The sequence below is a fragment of the Neofelis nebulosa genome, chromosome 11 (genome assembly GCF_028018385.1).
Source record: "Neofelis nebulosa isolate mNeoNeb1 chromosome 11, mNeoNeb1.pri, whole genome shotgun sequence".
Taxonomy (NCBI): Eukaryota; Metazoa; Chordata; class Mammalia; order Carnivora; family Felidae; genus Neofelis; species Neofelis nebulosa.
Genome location: NC_080792.1, coordinates 56,545,201 through 56,563,549, shown reverse-complemented (window position 1 = coordinate 56,563,549; position 18,349 = coordinate 56,545,201). Strand labels below are relative to the sequence as shown.

General features: G+C 39.0%; 1 protein-coding gene across 3 annotated transcripts in view; it reads left to right on the top strand.

The window, feature by feature from the left end:
• The window catches only part of L3MBTL4 (L3MBTL histone methyl-lysine binding protein 4), a 450,611-nt gene that overhangs the window by 314,499 nt on the left and 117,763 nt on the right, over positions 1-18,349 (top strand). For all 3 annotated transcript variants that reach the window (XM_058692660.1, XM_058692661.1, XM_058692662.1), the window contains exon 15: positions 16,223-16,396. In XM_058692660.1, coding sequence (XP_058548643.1) covers positions 16,223-16,396 — 174 coding nt within the window. The remainder of the gene's footprint in view (positions 1-16,222; positions 16,397-18,349) is intronic.

Below are 18,349 nucleotides of genomic sequence, written 5' to 3'. Positions count from 1 at the left end.
GGATAATTTTTAAAAATTGTCCTTGGAACATTTTTAAGTTGAATTCTTCTTCAGATGCCCTTTGGACAGCTGTCCTGAAAAAAGCTTTCCCTTCTGAGTGAAATTTTGTTTTAAGACAATGCATATTTATAGAAAGAAGAAAACTATACTTTAAAGACCTTTGCAGAAATTAAATGTATTTCAAATTAGAATACTTCAACTGAAAATGCACTTGAGAATTTAAGCCATAAAAAGTAACCTTGAGATGTTCGAACCACTTAACCAAAATATTGAAATTAAAAAAGTGAAAACAACTGGTATATACTAATAAAAATGTCCTTTGTAATAACAGAAACACAAAATAATTACTGTAATTGTTTTGATTGAATTAATAATGTAGCATCTTAATAACTGTTTAATTTACTGCTTAATTTAGCCATATAAATAGTATTCTGTTCGAAATTTTTAAACGGCAGATTCTATTCATCAGATTTTCTCCGTGCATAGATTATACAAATTACTTACTTAGTACATTAAGCTGGTTTCAGCATAAAATTTTAAATGTCATTACTGTGCCATTTAGTACACCATCACATTCCTTTAGAATAATTTAGAATTTTTTGAAATTTAGAAAATTTGGTAACCGTCTACTAAAATATTTTAGAGGAAAGAGTATACACACACACACACACACACACACACACACACTTTAACTCTCATTCTTTAAAAGAATTTGTTTTAAGTGTTTCATTTATTTTTTGAGAGAGAGAGAGAGAGAGAGAGACAGAGTGTGAATGGTGGAGGGACAGAGAAAGAGTTATACACAGAATCTGAAGCAGGCTCCAGCTCAGAGCCTGACGTGGGGCTCCAACTCATGAACCGTGTGAGATCATGATCTAAGCCGAAGTTGGACGCTTAAATGATTGAGCCACCCAGGAGGCGCCCTTCTCATTCTTGATGCATCTTTCCTTCCCTGTCTAGTTTAGTGAAAACATTACCTGCAACAGAATAGTTCAAACAACATTTTTGTATACTCAGTTAAAGAGTATCTCCTAATTAATATCAAGTAAATGTCATATGTTAGATTTGACTTTTTACTATTAGAATAGACATTAATGAAACGACCAAGTTCAAATCTCACATGAAACAAAAATAAATGGAGATTGCATTTTATTTTTATCTATTTCTGTGTACACCAGTGGAATTCCTATTCTTGGCATAGAGTCTAGCCTTATCAGTTTCAAATTTGTGAGTATTTTGAAAACCACATTAGGAGCCAAGGGGACTAAGTTGTGATAAGGGCTAAATATTCTCCAGGAAGCGGCTGGTTCTCCACCTCTGCAGCTGGGCCTTTGTTGTTTCATCTGGGCAGTGGGCAGAGATGCCAGAAAGTTTAGATTATTTTTTCTCTAAGAACAGAGGCAGCTTTTAGGAGGAAGGATTCAACCTAAATTAGCTAAATAAGGGGACTGGAAAAAGAGCCAAAATGGGTTGAGTTAGAGGATATTGATTAAAGGAGTGAAGTTCTGTGCTGATTGAGATAGTTAAGTCTTTTTTTCTGGGTTTTATGTTTGAAATCCTGCATGGCATCAATTCGAGTGACATCCGTACATGGATAAATTACAGGTATGTATATTTTATATCTATGTATCTGTTATTTCCTTAGTAACTGATATCCTCCTGAGATGCTAAGGCATAAAATAGCCCAATCTTACTCAGTTTACACTTATATGAATAATTTATTTTCTTATATTATTTTAAGGAACTTAGAGAAGATGCATATATACAAATAATAGTATAATGAGATAAATATTCATAAAAACTGGAAATTTGTGTTAAATCTAGGAAGCATTGATTTTTCTGATATGACCAGAATTTAGGTTTTACGGATGGTTAAAATGTAGAGGGCTCTCCAAGGCAGTCAGATCAAGGGGATCCTTGAATGTATGCAAAATAATTTCTTTCTTTTTTAAAAAATTTTTTTAATGTTTATTTTTGACAGAGAGAGACAGACAGAGCATGAATGGGGGAGGATCAGAGAGAGAGGGAAACACAAATCTGAAGCAGGCTCCAGGCTCTGAGCTGTCAGCACAGAGCCTGACGCAGGGCTTGAACTCACAGAGCGCAAGATCTTGACCTGAGCCGAAGTCAGATGCCCAACTGACTGAGCCACTCAGGCGCCCCACAAAAGAATTTCAATTTGAGTCTAAGAGTGCACATTTATAACAGGTAGAAGGAAGGAAAGAAATAATGCCTCCCTTTTCCTGAACTTCATCTACAATATGAAAATTGAATCCTTATAACTAACAGCATTATGAATTATAGATGGATAAACTAGGGTTGGAACAGCCTTCATCAAATGCACGTGCACCAGTTATTATATTAAGCACTCTGCATCCAGTATAACCCTTACATTGACACAGTGAGTAGAATGAGATTCTTCATGTTACATGTGAGGAGACCATGATCTGTAGAGGATGAGGATTGGCGGTAGAAGGAGGATTGAAACTCAACCTGGTCGCTAAAGCCTCTTTTGCTGCAGGATCCCTCAGGTGCTTTAGATGAGTAGAATAAATTATACCCTGAAAAAGAGAAGTAAAGAAAGGAAGAGCCTTCAGTAAAGTTTCTTAACATTAAAATCATCATTAGGAACCAGAAAGATGGAGCAGACATATTTTTCTCTATTACTCCCACTAAAACGTGGACATTATATATAAAAGAAACATGAAGGCTATGAAAAGTGGAGAGGAGGAGGCAGACCAGTTAGAGACCTTAAGACCTGAGTAATAGCACAGTGACAAAATTCCCTGTGTTTTCTTTCTCCGCACATATCCTAGACTCATTGTTTTCATTTATTCACTTGTTTTAAGTGCATTGATAATTGCTTGTTAAAGCATGGTTTTTATTATGGCTGCTTTGCTTTTCTTGTGAACTAATTCTATCATTTGTGTCATCTTGATGTTGGCATTAGCAGCATGCAAATACAATTATAGAGCTCACTAGTAAAAGTAAATATACATTCAAATTCAGAATAGTCTTAATAGTGTAACGGTGGTACATCAGTCACTTTAACTCTAAAAAAAAAGGTAAATGAAAAAAGTTTAAAAATAGCTATAGCTATAGTAATCCATTATAGATTAACAATATAAAAAGATGTAAATTGTGACATCAATAACATAAAAAATGGGAGGGAGAAGTATAGTGGTTTAAATACAATGGATTTAAGTTATTAGCTGCCTAAAATAGATTATTATAACTATGTTTTATATAAACCTTATGGTAATCACAAAGAAAACAAACCTGTAGTAGATACACATACTATAAAGAAATAGGAATCAAAGTATATTGTAACAAAAAAACCCATCAAATCACAAAGGAAGACAGCAAGAGAGGAAGAAGAGAACAAACTATAAAACATTCAGAAAACACTTAACAAGATGGCATTAGTAATTCTTTGCCTTTAAATAACCACTTTAAATATAAATGGATTAAATTCTCCAATCAAAAAGCATAGAGTGATTGAACATATTTTTAAAAAGATCAAACTATGTGCTGCCTGGAGAGACTCACTTTAGCTTTAAGGACTCACATAGGCTTAAAATAAAGGAATGGAAAAAGATAATCCATGCAAATGGTTACCAAAAGAGAGCAGGGGTGCCTAGATTTATGTCAAATTAAAATATACTTCAAGTCAAAAATTATCTTATAAGATAAAGGAGGTCATTATATAATGAGAAAGGAGTCAATTTATCGAGAGGATATAACAATTGTAAATATGTAGCCAGCATTGGAGAATGCAAATGTACAAAGCAAAAATTAACAGAAGTGAAGGGACAAATAGGTAGCAATAAAATAGTAGAAGACTTCAGCACCTCACTTTCAGCAATGGATAGATTATCCAGACATAAAATCAATAGGAAACAATGAATTTGAGCAGTACAGACAGAACATGTGTGTATAATAGACATACAGAGAACATTCTGTCCAAAAACAACAAAATACACACTCAAGCACACTTTGAACATTGTTCAGGATATATCCTATGTTAGGTAACAAAATAAATCTTAACAGATTTATGAAAATTGAAATCATATAAAGTATCTTTTCCAACCATGGTGGTATGAAACTAGAAATCAGTAACATGAGGAAAATTAGACAATTCAGAAATATATGAATGTTAACACACTCATAAACAACCAATAGTTCAAAGAAGAAGTCAAAAAGGAACTTTTTAAAAAACCTTGAAACAAAGGAAAATGAGACACAACATTAGGGGATGCAGCAAATGGAGGTCTAAGATTAAAATCTGTATCAATAAATGCCTACACAAAGAAAAAAGAACAATGCCAAATAAACAACCTAACATTATAACTCAGGGAACTAGGAGAAAAAGAATAAAATAAGACCAAAATTAGCACATGGCAGTAATCTAATAAAGATTAGAGTGGAGATAAATGAAATTGTTATTAGAAACAATAAAAAGATCAATGGAACTAAGTTATCTTTTTGAAAAGATTAAAAACACCTTTAGCTAGTCTAAGAAAAGAGGGAAAAGACTAAAATAAATAAAATTAGAGGAAAAATTACAGCTGCAATCCATATAAAGGATCACAAGAGACTACTATGAACAATTACATACCAATAAATTGTAGAACCTAGAAAGTAAATCCCTAGAAACATACAATCTTCCAAGATTGAATCATGAGGAAATAGAAAATTGAACAGATCAGTAATGAGTAAGGAGAATGAATGAATCATCAAAAACCTCACAACCAAGGGAAATCCTAGATCAGATGATTTTACTGGTGAATAATACTAAACACTTAAAGAATTAATTCCAGTCCTCAACTCTTCCAAAAAAGTAAAAAGGAGGGAGCACTTCCAAACTCATTTTATGAGGTCAGCAATTCCCTAATACCAAAACCAGACAAGGACACTACAAAAAGAGAAATTTATATGCCAGTATCCCTAATGAACATAGATGCAGAAACCCTCAACAAAATACTAGCAAACCATATTTAACAGCACGTCAAAATGACCATACACCATGATTGAGGGGGATCTATCCCAGGAATGCAAGGATGGTTCAACAAATGCAAATCAATAAACATGATACACCATATTAATAGACTGAAGGATAAAAATCATATAATCATAACATATGCCAAAAAAAATTTGACACAATGCGGCATTTTTATGATAAAAACTGTCAACAAATTAGGTATAGAAAGAATGTAGCTCAACATGATAAAAGGTGATACGTGACAAGTCTACAACTATTATACTCAGCGGCGAAAAGCTGACAGCTTTTCCTCTAAGAAGAGACAAAGACAAGGAAGCCCACTCTTGCCACTTTTGTTCAACATATTTCTGTAAGGGCTGCCCAGATAATAAGGCAAGAAAAAAATTAAAAGGACTCTAGATCAGAAATGAAGAAGTAAAATGAATAAGACATGATCTTATATATGGAAAACTCTAAAAACTACACTGGAAAACTATCAGAACTAATGAATGAATTCAGTAAATTTGCAAGAAAGAATACCAATATACTAAAGTCAGTTATGTTTCTGTATACTAACAATGAACTTTCTGAAAAGAAATTAAGAAAATTTCATTTATAATAGCATCAAAAAAAGGGGCACATGGGTGACTCAGTCAGTTAAGCGTCCAACTTCAGCTCAGGTCATGATCTCGCAGTTCATGAGTTGGAGCACCATGTCAGACTATGCTGACAGCTCAACCCCTCTCTGCCGCTCCTGAACTCATGCTCTGTCTCTCTCTCTCTCCCTCTCTCTCTCTCTCTCAAAAATAAATAAACATGAAAAAAATTTATAACAGCATCAAAAAGAATAAGATACTTAGGGATAAATTTAACCACAGAGGTGAAAGATACATACAATGAAAATGATAAAACACTGATTAAGAAATTAAAGAAGACACAAATAAATGGGAAGTTATCCCATGTTCATGGATTGAAAGAATTAAAATTGTTAAAATATTCATACTTCCCAAAGCTATCTAAAACTTCAATGCAATCTCTATCAAAATTCCATGATTTTTCAAAGAAAGAGAAAAAACAATCTTAAATTGATACAGAACCAAGAAAGACCCTGAATTGCCAAAGCAGTCTTAAGCAAAAATATCAAAGCTGTAGGCATCACACTCTTCCCTGACTTCAAATTATACTATCATACAGTCAAAGCATAATAATCAAAAAAGGATGCCACTAGCATAAAAGTAGTCACATAAAGGAACAAAATAGAGCACAGAAATAAACCCACATATATATAGTCAACTGATCTTTGAAAGAGTGCCAAGAATGTACAATGGAGAAAGGATAGTGTCTTCAATAAATGACATAGGGAAAATTGGATATCCATATGCAGAATGAAACTAGACTCTTATTCCATACATAAAAATCAATTCAAAAAAATGGGGTGCCTGGGTGGCTCAGTCAGTTAAGTGTCCGACTTCAGCTCAGGTCATGATCTCACAGTCCGTGAGTTCGAGCCCCGCATCAGGCTCTGTGCTGACAGCTCAGAGCCTGGAGCTGCTTTGGATTCTATGTCTCCCTCCCTCTCTGCCCCTCCCCTGCTCATGCTCTGTCTCTCTCTGTCTCAAAAATAAATAAAAACATTAAATTTTTTTTAAATCAATTCAAAATGAATTAAAAACTGAAACGTCAGGCTTGAAACTTTAAAAGTCCTAAAGCATAGGTAAAAAGTTCCTTGGGGAACCTGGGTGACTCAGTCAGTTAGGCAACTAAATCCTGACGTCAGCTCAGGTCTTGATCTCAGGGTCATTACTTCAAGCCCCACATTGGACTCCATGCTGGGCATGCAGCCTACTTTGTAAAAAAATTCCTTGACATTTGTCTTGGCAATGACTTTTTGAATGTGATACTAAGAACACAAGCACAAGCAACAAAAGCAAAAATAAGCAAGTGGGATTACATTGAAATAAAAAGCTTCCACACAGCAAAGGAAACCACAAACAAATGAAAAGACAACCTACGGAATGGGAGTAAATATTTGCAAACCATACATATTTGATAAGGGTTTAATACCCAAAATATGTAAGGAACTCCTACAACTTAATCACAAAAAACCTACAAATAATCTGATTTAAAAATGGGCAAAGGACCTAACTAGACCTTTCTCCAAAGAAGACATACAGAAGGTCAACAGGCACATGAAAACATGCTCAACATCACTAATCATCAGAGAAATGCAAATTAAAACCACAATGAGATATCACTTCACACCTGTAAGGATGACTATAATAAAAATAAAAAGATAACAAGTGTTGGTGAGCATGAGACATGGGAGTCCTTGTGCATTGTTGTGGAAATACAAAATGGTGCAGCCACTGTGGAAAACGGTATGGGGTTTCCTCAAAAAATTAAGAATAGAACTACCATATCACCCAACAACCCCGCTTCAGGTGTATATCCAAAGGAACTGAAATAAGATTCTTGAAGAGATACCTGCACTCTTATGTTTATTATAGCATTGTTTGCAATAGCCAGGATATGGAAACAACCTAAATACCCATTGGTGGATGAACAGATTGAAAAAATGTGACATCCACATACAACAGACAATGCTGTTCAATAAGAAGGAAATCCTGCCATTTACAACAGTGAAATAAGCCAGAAAAATACTGTATGATACCACTTTTATGTGGAATGTAAAATAGACTCGTACAGAGTAGAATGGTGGATACTAGAGGTTGGGGGGGAGGAAATGGAGAGGTGACAGGTTAAAAGGTACAAGGTTTCAGTTATGCAAGGTCAATAAATTCTGCAGATCTATTATAAAGCACAGTGCGTATAGCTAATAGTGTATACTTAAAATTTGCTAAGAAAGTAGATCTTAAATTAAATGTTCTCTTTTTTGCATGTTTATTTACTTTGAGAGGGAGAGAGAGAGAGAGAGAGAGCAAGCATGCATGTGCCGGTGTGTGTGCTCCAGTGGGGATGGGGGAGTGGTGGCAGAGTGAGAGAGAATCCCAGGCAGTCTCCGCCATGACTCAGGGCTCAACCCCAGGAACCATGAGATCATGGCCTGCGCCCTAATCAAGAATTAGGATACTTGGGGCGCCTGGGTGGCGCAGTCGGTTAAGCGTCCGACTTCAGCCAGGTCGCGATCTCAAGGTCCGTGAGTTCGAGCCCCGCGTCAGGCTCTGGGCTGATGGCTCGGAGCCTGGAGCCTGTTTCCGATTCTGTGTCTCCCTCTCTCTCTGGCCCTCCCCCGTTCATGCTCTGTCTCTCTCTGTCCCAAAAATAAAATTAAAAACGTTGAAAAAAAAATTAAAAAAAAAAAAAAGAATTAGGATACTCAACCAACTGAGCCACTTACATGCTCCATAAGGTGCTACCACTAAAAAACTAAAATAAAATTAAGGTGGCAGGAGGAGAGCTTTGGAGGTGATGTGTATATTTATGGTCTTGATGGTGATGATAGTTTCACAGGTGTATATTTATCTCAAACTCATCGTGTTGTATACGTTAAGTATATACAGCTTTTTAATATGTCAGTCATACCTCAATAAAGTTGCTTTAAGCAATAAAGAACCAAATAAACATTATAGAATGGAAAATAATAACCACAATAAATAGGAACATTAGTATTGTATTTTGTACCATAGAAGGCCTTTTTCGAATTAAAGATTCATGGTAATCACAATACCAGGACCTTGCTTGATTTGTCTCATTTGGTTTTCACAAAAGTCCATATGAGAAAGCTGTTCATCACCATTTTATAGATGAGGGAGTAGGAGACAGTGGAATAGCTTGCCCAAGGTTCTGGTGCTAACAGCTTTAATCCAGTTTCCTCTGATTCTTAAACCTGTGCTTTTTGGCACTATCCTGATTATAGCCTCCATTTGCACGGTGATTCTCTTCTAACTTCCTACCTGACCATTGCAGCAAGTTCATAATATCTAGCGTGACTTCATGGGCTGCATTACCCCCACAAAAAATTGTTTCTAGAACGAAATTTATTTTACCCAACTCTTTGAACTGTGAGTTCTATAGCTATCGACTTATTTTAACTCTACTTAGGAAACTTTTGTTTTTAATATTCATACTTTTTTTTTACTGTGTGCATTCAATTTTCTAATGCTTTTAATGACAATTAAGTGAGGTATCAGCTGTGTTATGGGCAAGGCTAGTCAGAATCAGAGAAAATTTGCCTGTAACTTGTCTTGAGCAACTATTTTAAAGCCGCCTGAATTTGAGGAAAATTGGCCCTGAGACCTTAGAATCTGACATCTATGCCAGTTGACTTTCGCCCATCTCTGTGTTTGAGAACAACATAATAGAAATTGTGTTACATCCTCAGTACATATTTTAAAAATTATGATGTTTCTTTCTTCCTGGGTCTATATTTCCAACATATTATTTGTACGTGCTCTTAATCCTCATAGAAGCAAAATCATCAATAATTTAAGTCATGTTAGCTCTTAAAAGTTTCTGTAGAGGGGCGCCTGGGTGGCGCAGTTGGTTAGGCAGCCGACTTCAGCCAGGTCACGATCTCGCGGTCCGTGAGTTTGAGCCCCGCGTCGGGCTCTGTGCTGACAGCTCGGAGCCTGGAGCCTGTTTCCGATTCTGTGTCTCCCTCTCTCTCTGCCCCTCCCCCGTTCATGCTCTGTCTCTCTCTGTCCCAAAAATAAAAAACGTTGAAAAAAAAATTAAAAAAAAAAAAAAAGTTTCTGTAGAAACTATATAGGTATTCCATAATTTCAGCAATCTGAACTGGAGTATGTATCATGTTTTTTAGTGCCATTTGGCCAAAAAATCAGCATTTTCTTAAGAATAAAAAATGTTCAGTTAACATTCTTATACTATGTTAAGTTTAGACTACCCACGTATTAAAGATTGAAAAGGAATGGCTTATTTTCAGAAAGTTAAATGACAGAACAAGCAGTATTCAGTCTACTGGGAAAGAGTGTGGGGTGGAGTATGGTGGGCGGGCTGCTGGTCTTCTTACATGACCGGTAGGATGCCAGTCACCTGCCAGAAAATGGGGTCTTGTCGCCTCAGGGCCCAGGGCCAAATCACAGGGCGGGCGGCATTTATTTATCTAGTTCCTTCCCATTTCCTCGCTGACCCCCTTTTTCTGCTAAGTCTCCGTGACCTCTCTCATGATCTGGCAGAGGGAGCCATTCAGTACTTCCCTGCTGCCTTTTGTTTCGGAGAGGCAGACCTCTCAGACCACCTCTTCCATGAATGCTTCCAAATAGGATGCCTCCTCCCACTCCAACAAGTATTCTTTGTCTTTCAAAGATAGATGAAAAGACTTCGAGTCTAATATCCCAGGTGAGATATAATTCTTCTGGGTTGCTTATCTGGGTCATAGGAGGAAAAGCATATAGTTGGCTTGTAAAAAAAATCGAGGCTAAAATATAGAACGCAGTAAGCCTCATCGAGGGGGTAGGTTAGTTACATTAGAAAAGAACTCTTTAAAGTCTCACTCTGTTTCTAATTCGTGGGCTAGATGAGGGCGTAGTGCTAGTGCAGGACTCCTCCTGGGAGCTACTGTCTATTTCTGGCAACTTCACTTTTCAAGATCAGGAGAAAGGTTGTCAACGACTTGACATTCTTCCTGAAATACTGCTGACCTCTGTGTTGTTGTTGTTTATTTATTTTTGGAAGTACAGCACTGAAGGGGCTATTTCATCTTTGCTGTCTTGCTGAAATTTGTAATGCTTCCCAACATTTTAATGTCATGTCACAGAGAGAAAATGGTCGCCAGTACTTGGGAACAAGAGGGGATTTCGAGCCTGGAGGAGACTGCTCCAGGCTGGGAGGACTGGCCTGGGACTCTGGCCAGTGCAGCTGTGCATTGGTTGGGAAGCTACCATTAGAAAAGTTGTGACAACTCAGTTATAACCTTCTGGCCAAAACTGCCCACTACCTGGGATGTGACAGAACATGTCCCATTGTTTTCAGCAGACCAGGGTAGTCAAAGAGAAGCAGAAACCAAATTTGCAGCTTAGGTATGAGAAAATGAACAGAGTGTTGATACAAGATGATAACGTAGTAGAATGAGCAAAACTGGAGTCCGAGAGGTTGGGCAATCAGGAGTCACCCTCTAGACTCAGAATTGGGACCAGATGGGGAATCCATGATGAACGTAGGGATCCAATTAGAGGGCAAAGCACGGTAATAGAGAATAATTGAGGGTGACAAGCACACAGAAGACCAGCCAGGTAGTATCTGGGAAGTGGATCCTCGCTCTGGGGTTGGGACTGGGAGGCAGAAATCCTATCCTGCGAAGGGGCCAAGAAGAAAGTAGGAACATAGAGCTTCTGTCCCAGTAGGGCCTCCGAATTCCAGCTGTAGCAGCAGACCAGGCATTTAGGAACAAGGACCAAGGCATGTGCCTCATTGGTAGACTCGGAGCCCACGAGGCTGCCCAGAGTCCTGAACGACGGCATGAGCACTGGTATCAGCCGCGGGCACCGTTCAGGTTTGGACCTTTGAATCCTAGAATGGACGACTGCGTTTCGCAAATTACCTTCGGCCTCGGATCAGGACTGGTCCTGGGAATATGGGGAAACTGCACCAACCTATGAGCAAAAAGGAGGACAATCCAAAGGCTGAGGGTCCTCCTGGGCCCGACACAAAAGGCACCGATTCAGCCTCAGCTGCCAGGCGCTGCTGCGTCCGGCCTTGCCCCGTTGTGAGTCGAAGACAGAGCAACAGTCGGGAGTGCTCCTCAAAGGAGTACAGGCCAATTTTCTAAAGAAAAAAAATATATATACCAGTAAAATTTACTTTTACTTTCTCGTTCATCCTCCGATGTTAACGTTATACTAAAAGATTCGGAAAAGCAAAAGTAATATTTCTAATTGCCATCGTTTTTATGTTTCTTGCTGTTTATGAAGAGGACTACTAGGATCTCCATTTTTGATCTGTTAGAAAATCTCTTTTAAAACTTGTCTGCAGCTGGCTGGCACCTTCCTCCTTATTTAGCGTTTACCCTCCGTTCATATGCCTTGCTGTCGGTGAGCTTGGGACTGACATGTTTTTTAATCAGTTATGCGGTCGAACCATTTGAAATTTGGATATTTGACTGTCTTTGTGTTTTAGAAACTGCACTTTCCTATGAGCCAATGTGGTAGTACCTGCTGTCTCTTGCTTCTTTTCCTGCAAACAGCAAACATGCCCTTAATTAAGGAGGGACCCAGAACCAGGCTGCTCAGTCAGAGGAACCGCGTCTTCCACACAATGCTGCTGCTCAGTGCTTGCCCTCAGCCTGCAGTTTTTACACTTCCTATCTTGGCCAGAATGAGCTGAAATTTGAATGCACTGCTTTCCTGTCAGTCAGAAGCTGACATCTTACCTGGACCAACAGAACTTTAAGCCATAAAAATTTCAGCTGAGGTCAACAATTTTCTAAAGAGACTGTGTCCTCAGAACCTCCTTTCCCCAATATTTACCTAGCTCATAAGTAAGTTTTAGGGGCACCTGGTGGCTTAGTTGGTTAAGCGCCCGACTTTGGCTCCGGTCACGATCTCACAGCTTATGAGTTCGAGCCCCGCATCGGGCTCTGTGCTGACAGCTCAGAGCCTGGAGCCTGCTTCAGATTCTGTGTCCCCCTTTCTCTCTGCCCCTCCCCAGCTTGTACTCTGTCTCTCTCTCACAAAAATAAATAAACATTTAAAAAGGTAAGTTTTAAATAGTTTTATCACACCTAGAACAACCAATTCGGTGGGTTTTTCTCCTATGGGTATAGATTTATGTGGAATCATGCATGCTGTTACACACACATACACACACATGCACATGCACTTCAGTAAGGTTCTGCATTTTCAGAAAGGCAGGCCAAAGTTTGGGATGCCCTCTCTTTAACGTAAGTATTTCTCTGCAGAGAACACAAGTAAGCACAGGGGCGCCTGGGTGGCTCAGTCAGTTAATCATCCGACTTCAGCTCAGGTCATGATCTCACAGTCCGTGAGTTCGAGGCCTGCGTCGGGCTCTGTGCTGCCAGCTCAGAGCCTGGAGCCTGCTTCGGATTCCGTGTCTCCCTCTCCCTCTGCCCCTCCCCTGCTCATGCTCTGTCTCTCTCTGTCTCAAAGATAAATAAAAACATTAAAAATAATTTAAAAAAAAACAAGTAAGCACAGCGTTGCAATCCAGAAACTTGTTCCCAGCACAACACAGGTCAAAAAGGGTGCAGACAACTGTATCTGAGAGTCCCTCATCCCTTGCTTCTTTCGTGCTTTCGTCTCCCATCGTTATCTTCCTTCAAGTTCTTCACCAAAATATGCAACATATGTTCCTGTCATTTGATATATTCTTTTGCACTTCACACTTCATTCTGATCTGTGTGCTCTGGAGACGTGTTCTCACAGGGCTTGCCTCGTGGAATCGGGAGGCGCTCCATTCTTGTGACGCTCGGTGTGTTCCATTCCGTTTTGCATCCCTCATTACTGCAGAGACAGAGAGGAGCTAGGATGGAATTGGGAAGTAATAAGCAGGTGATTAGATGACTAGAGGGACTGATTTCTGAGTGAAGGTTGAGGGAAACAAAATTTCTCTAAACTGAAGCAAGTGCTGAGCAAGAAGGTCTGTGGCTGCCGTCTACAGTGCTGGACAAACTGGACAAATAAGCCTTAGGAAGAGAGTGTTAGTGCCACGCAGCACATGTTGAGGTGAGGATGTGGAATTAGGAAAACTCATGACTGTAACGAATCATTTAAAAGTCTCAAATTGAAGGGCACCTTGATGGCTCAGTCGGTTGAGCGTCTGACTCTTGATTTGGGCTCAGGTCATGATCCCAGGGTTGTGGGTTTGAACCCTGCGTTGGGCTCTGCACTTAGCATGGAGCCTGCTTAAGATTCTCTCTCTCTTCCTCCCTCTGTCCCTTTTCCCCACTTGTGCTCTCTGTCTCTCTCTCTCTCTAAAAAGAAAAAAAGTCTTAAATTGTGTATGGGTTAGATGGATAGCAAAACTTCAGAGTAATAGTATCTTAATGAAAACTCAGTTGTACTTGAAATAAACACTTCCCAGTTTCCCTTAGGCTAGCCTCAACTTTTTTCTGCAGGAAGTTCTTTCAAAACTCCCCATTAGATCTCATATGCTGTAGCTTAAACAAATTAACTCCTACTGCGTTGTTATTAGAAACAGTACTTACTCACATCTTCGGTCCTCACGTGGGACTCTGGCACACGCTGACATATTTCCCCCAGACATGAGACGCAGCAAACAATACTGCTCTACCCTGTAAATACCTGCCTTGGTTTCTCTCTGCACAAGAATTACACCACAGTTCTCTCAAGTTTCTTCCTTTTTTTTTAATGTTTTATTTTCATTTTTGAGAGAGAGTGCAAGCAGGGGAGGGGCATAGAGGGAGGCCGGCAGAGGATCTGAAGTGGGCTATGGGCTCTGTGCTGACAGCAGCAAGCCCTGTGCAGGATGCAGGGCTCGAACTCTTGAAATGTGGGATCATGACCTGAGCTGAAGTCGGACTGAGCCACCCAGGTGCCCCTCATGTTTCTTCTTTTGATGATGTTAAGAACCTTGTCCCCCTTCTGCCCATCTTATTGGTGCTAATAAGTGAACAATTTTGAGGCTTTTTAAGAAAGTGCCAGTCAACTTAGGGAAAGTTGCTTATCTTGTGTGCGACTGTTTTCTTACCTGTAAAATAAATATGTCAATACCATCTTTGGGTATTTAGTAATAAATATTAGAAATAATCTATGTAAAAAACTTGAATTTTAATGGACCTATAGTACACACTCATCAGAGGTACCTTTTTTGGTCTTATTATAAATTGTATTTATTAGTATACATCTTCACTAGATTTATAGCAGATGTTCAGTTAATGGATTATTGAATCAATAACTAAACAAACTAATAAATCAATGCCAAGTATTACACATTACGGAACATGAATGTAAAGGGGACCCTCCTGTCTGCAGCAAAGGCTGATGATCATCCCTGTTGCCAGTTTAGATTCACTCTGGCTTGTTTGGTCAGGCTGGTGACATCCTAACCATGCCATCCCAAAGTCCAGAAGATCAATTGTAGATATAGGTTGGTACTAAAGGCTTTTTGGGATTAGATTGTTTGTACGTTCTCCTTGGAAAACTCAACTCTATTTTAAAATAGAGGAAAAAACTGCATTGGTCCCTGATTTTATCATGCCATTAAAATAGCAAAAGAAAACGTTCATGTTTTCATAATAAAAGAATTTCTAATGCATCATATATCGGCAAATATACGGTAAATTGGAAGTAAACTCATAAAAAAGACCCAACTGCTTAGATATTGATGCATTTGACTATGTGCTTCCCTACATGGAGAGGATAGCACTGGGATAATAGTAGCCACTATCATATAATGGGGGTGTGTACATGTGTGTCAGTGTGAGATTTCTCATGGTCCCAACAACCCTTAGGGTTGGATCTGATTTTCCCATTTAACTGGAGAGAAACTGAAGCTTGAGCATGAAGTACCTTCCCCAGGGTTGTGCACAGGTGACCTCCTGTCACACCTGTGCTTTCCCTGACAGTGGCTCTCTGATTCCTCAGCAGCGGCAGAACTTTGGGGCTTCTTTAGAGACAGGGATGTGGGCAGAGAAATTTAACAGAGACTACTGATCAGCCTATAGAAAGAACCAGATCCTGTGTCCTGGCAGATCCTTGCTAGTTAGGCTCCAAACAACATTTCAGATTCAGGATCCAGCCTTCACTGTGGTCTCTCCGTTTTCATCTGAGGTGTCTCTTCACATTCAAACACGGCACTTCCTAGGAGGTTTCAGAAGGATTAAGCAGAAATACAGTATTTCTGGATACATGAATGTTAAGAAATAAGAACAGAATATTCTCTGATACTGGTAAATAGTTACCCATAGTATTTTGTGATGCACGTGGTCAAATCAGGGCATAAATATAAGAAAATAAAAACTTTCAATCAAGTGTTTATATAACATTTTCATCACTCTACCAGAAGCACATTATTATGTTAGTCTTAGATTTTTAAGTTTCCAAAATTGTAAAACTGTATGTGCTAATGACTCTACCTATGATACTCTGCGGACCAGTGTCTGTGATCTGGCACCTGAGATTTCCTCAAAGGGCGATCTGAAAAGAAACATTAGGGTGTGTTCAGTGAGAGGAGAATGTCTGTATTCAGGTCTTAAAGTTTGGGTGTAAGTCTGTTCCGTTGACAGTGGATTCCTGATGTATCACTATAAACTGACGACTGTGCTCTCACTTTTATACAAACCAGTGCTTTTGGCTGCCCGTATTCCGACATGAACTTGAAAAAGGAGGCAACTCTTCATGACCGTCTGCGAGAACAGACACAGGCAAATTTGGAATCTGACTCTTCACATTCAAGATCAAAGAACCTCTGTAGTTTGAACTTCAACGGAAAACACGAGAAGGTGAACAGTCAGCCCAGGTAAGGAACTTTTTGAAAATGTAAATCAGAAAGTAAAGCATGCAGAATAAGAGCAAATATTTTAACTGTACTAGTTCCTTATGTTTCTTTGAAGCGGTTATGTTCGGTTTTGGGTATGATTATGTTCACTGGCTCCTAGAATTCATCTAAGGCTTGATGTTCATTTAAAACACATTTTTTATTTCTTCGCTCACAAAAATTTGAACTTACCCCTTTCTAAATACACATGTGAGGGATAAGAAAGCACATCTCATCTATAAAATTCCGTAAGAGTCCCCTTTATCTTGAACTTCTTTACTCTTTCGTATGGTGTCAGAGCCATGGCCGAGTATTTGCAGTCCCACCAGGACTGCGTCTCCTACCTGGGATCTGTCTTGTCATCGTTAATCCAGATGCACCTCACACAGGATTTCTTCTCACTCGGAACAGTTTCTATTTTGACTCCTTGATCACGCTCTATCCTTTTGTTCTTAAGTGTGAGCTTCTGTTTTAAGTAAGCATCAATTTTTGATTTTCATTTACATGCTATCATTTTCTAAGGGGCTGCAAACACAACCTTATTTGGTATGTTTTAACCTAAATGTGTTAATAATCTAAAAATTTTTTTTAAAAAAAGAGCTCCCTTTCTCCAAGTCAGGAATTGTAAACAGAAAAATCCGACACTCAGTAAGTAATGGGAGATCAGACAGGTGGAGCCAAGAAACGCCTGTCGGAGAAGTGAGAAGTGGGTGTTTTTCAGATTCTGCTTCAGACAGAAAGCACTCCCCTTCAAGCCCTTGAAAGACAGTAGATCCTCCTTCCTTGAGGTTTGAAGGAGCGGCTATTTGAGTGGCTGCTGTTTCTCTGAAACCTCCAGAGCTTTGCTCTTTTCATTCAGCACGTGAGAAAGGAAGAGGAAGAGGTGCGTGCCTTTCATCATAAGGGAGCTGCGTTTCCACTGCAACAACTTTCTGCCCATTTATGCCATGGGTCCCAGTAAGGCTGCTCCTTCACTCCCAAGGGGAGACCCATCCGTTGGGAGAGTTTGGTGCAAAGTGTGGGTTTTGTTCTTTTTCAGGCAAATGTTGGTATAGGGTATTTGGGTGACCTTTCATTCTTGTCCAATAGCTGATTTTGGTTTTACTCTCTCTGCACACCATCGTGCAGATTAGCTCTCCTTTAATGTATAATTTCTTTCCTATGGATGCTCATGCCTCTCGATTTTTGTAGCTGTATCTTGCATTTTTGTTATTTGTTATACACCCACTTCTCTTGTTGAAACTTCACAGGGTCTAGTTGTTCTTTACTGCTTTTTCCCACCCACACTGTTTACAACTGTAAGTGGTTTGAAAGCTCAAGCATCCTTTCTATTTCCTAGTTGAGGGAGAATTTTTTTCCCTTCCTTTTCTTAAAACTGTTTTCCAAAGAATGGTGTTTATTTATCCCACCCAGAATTATAGAGACCAGTACATCCGTTTGCTCGTACTCTTTTTGTTCTGTTATCTTTTTTTTTCCAAATAAAAACTGAGTTTCTCTTGTAAACATTTTAGACATTCATCCTCCATGTCAAGAGTTGGAGAGACAAAACAGATCTTTGAAATGCTTTAAAAAAGCTGTTAGAACTGCCATATTCTTTAAGGCTAACTAAGCCTTTCATTTTTAGCAAACACGGACGTAGGGCCTCCCCAGTCTTGAACTCCTCGTAGGCACTTACTCTTTTCAATATATTATTATATGCTTTACCATTTTGAAGAGGATTTGCGCTGAAATACATCAGATAAGCGTAATTACTACAGTAGAAAGAAGTAGAGAATGCCAGTTGATAACCAAGCAGAAAAATCACACATGATCCTATCCTGTCAAATCCTATTCACGGATGCCAAGCACTGTAGAAGTAGCTGGGAGAGGGGAGGGGAGTCGTGCGCATCTTGAATTCTTAAGCCTTCTTTTATTTTCCAGTCTCAAGACCAGCGC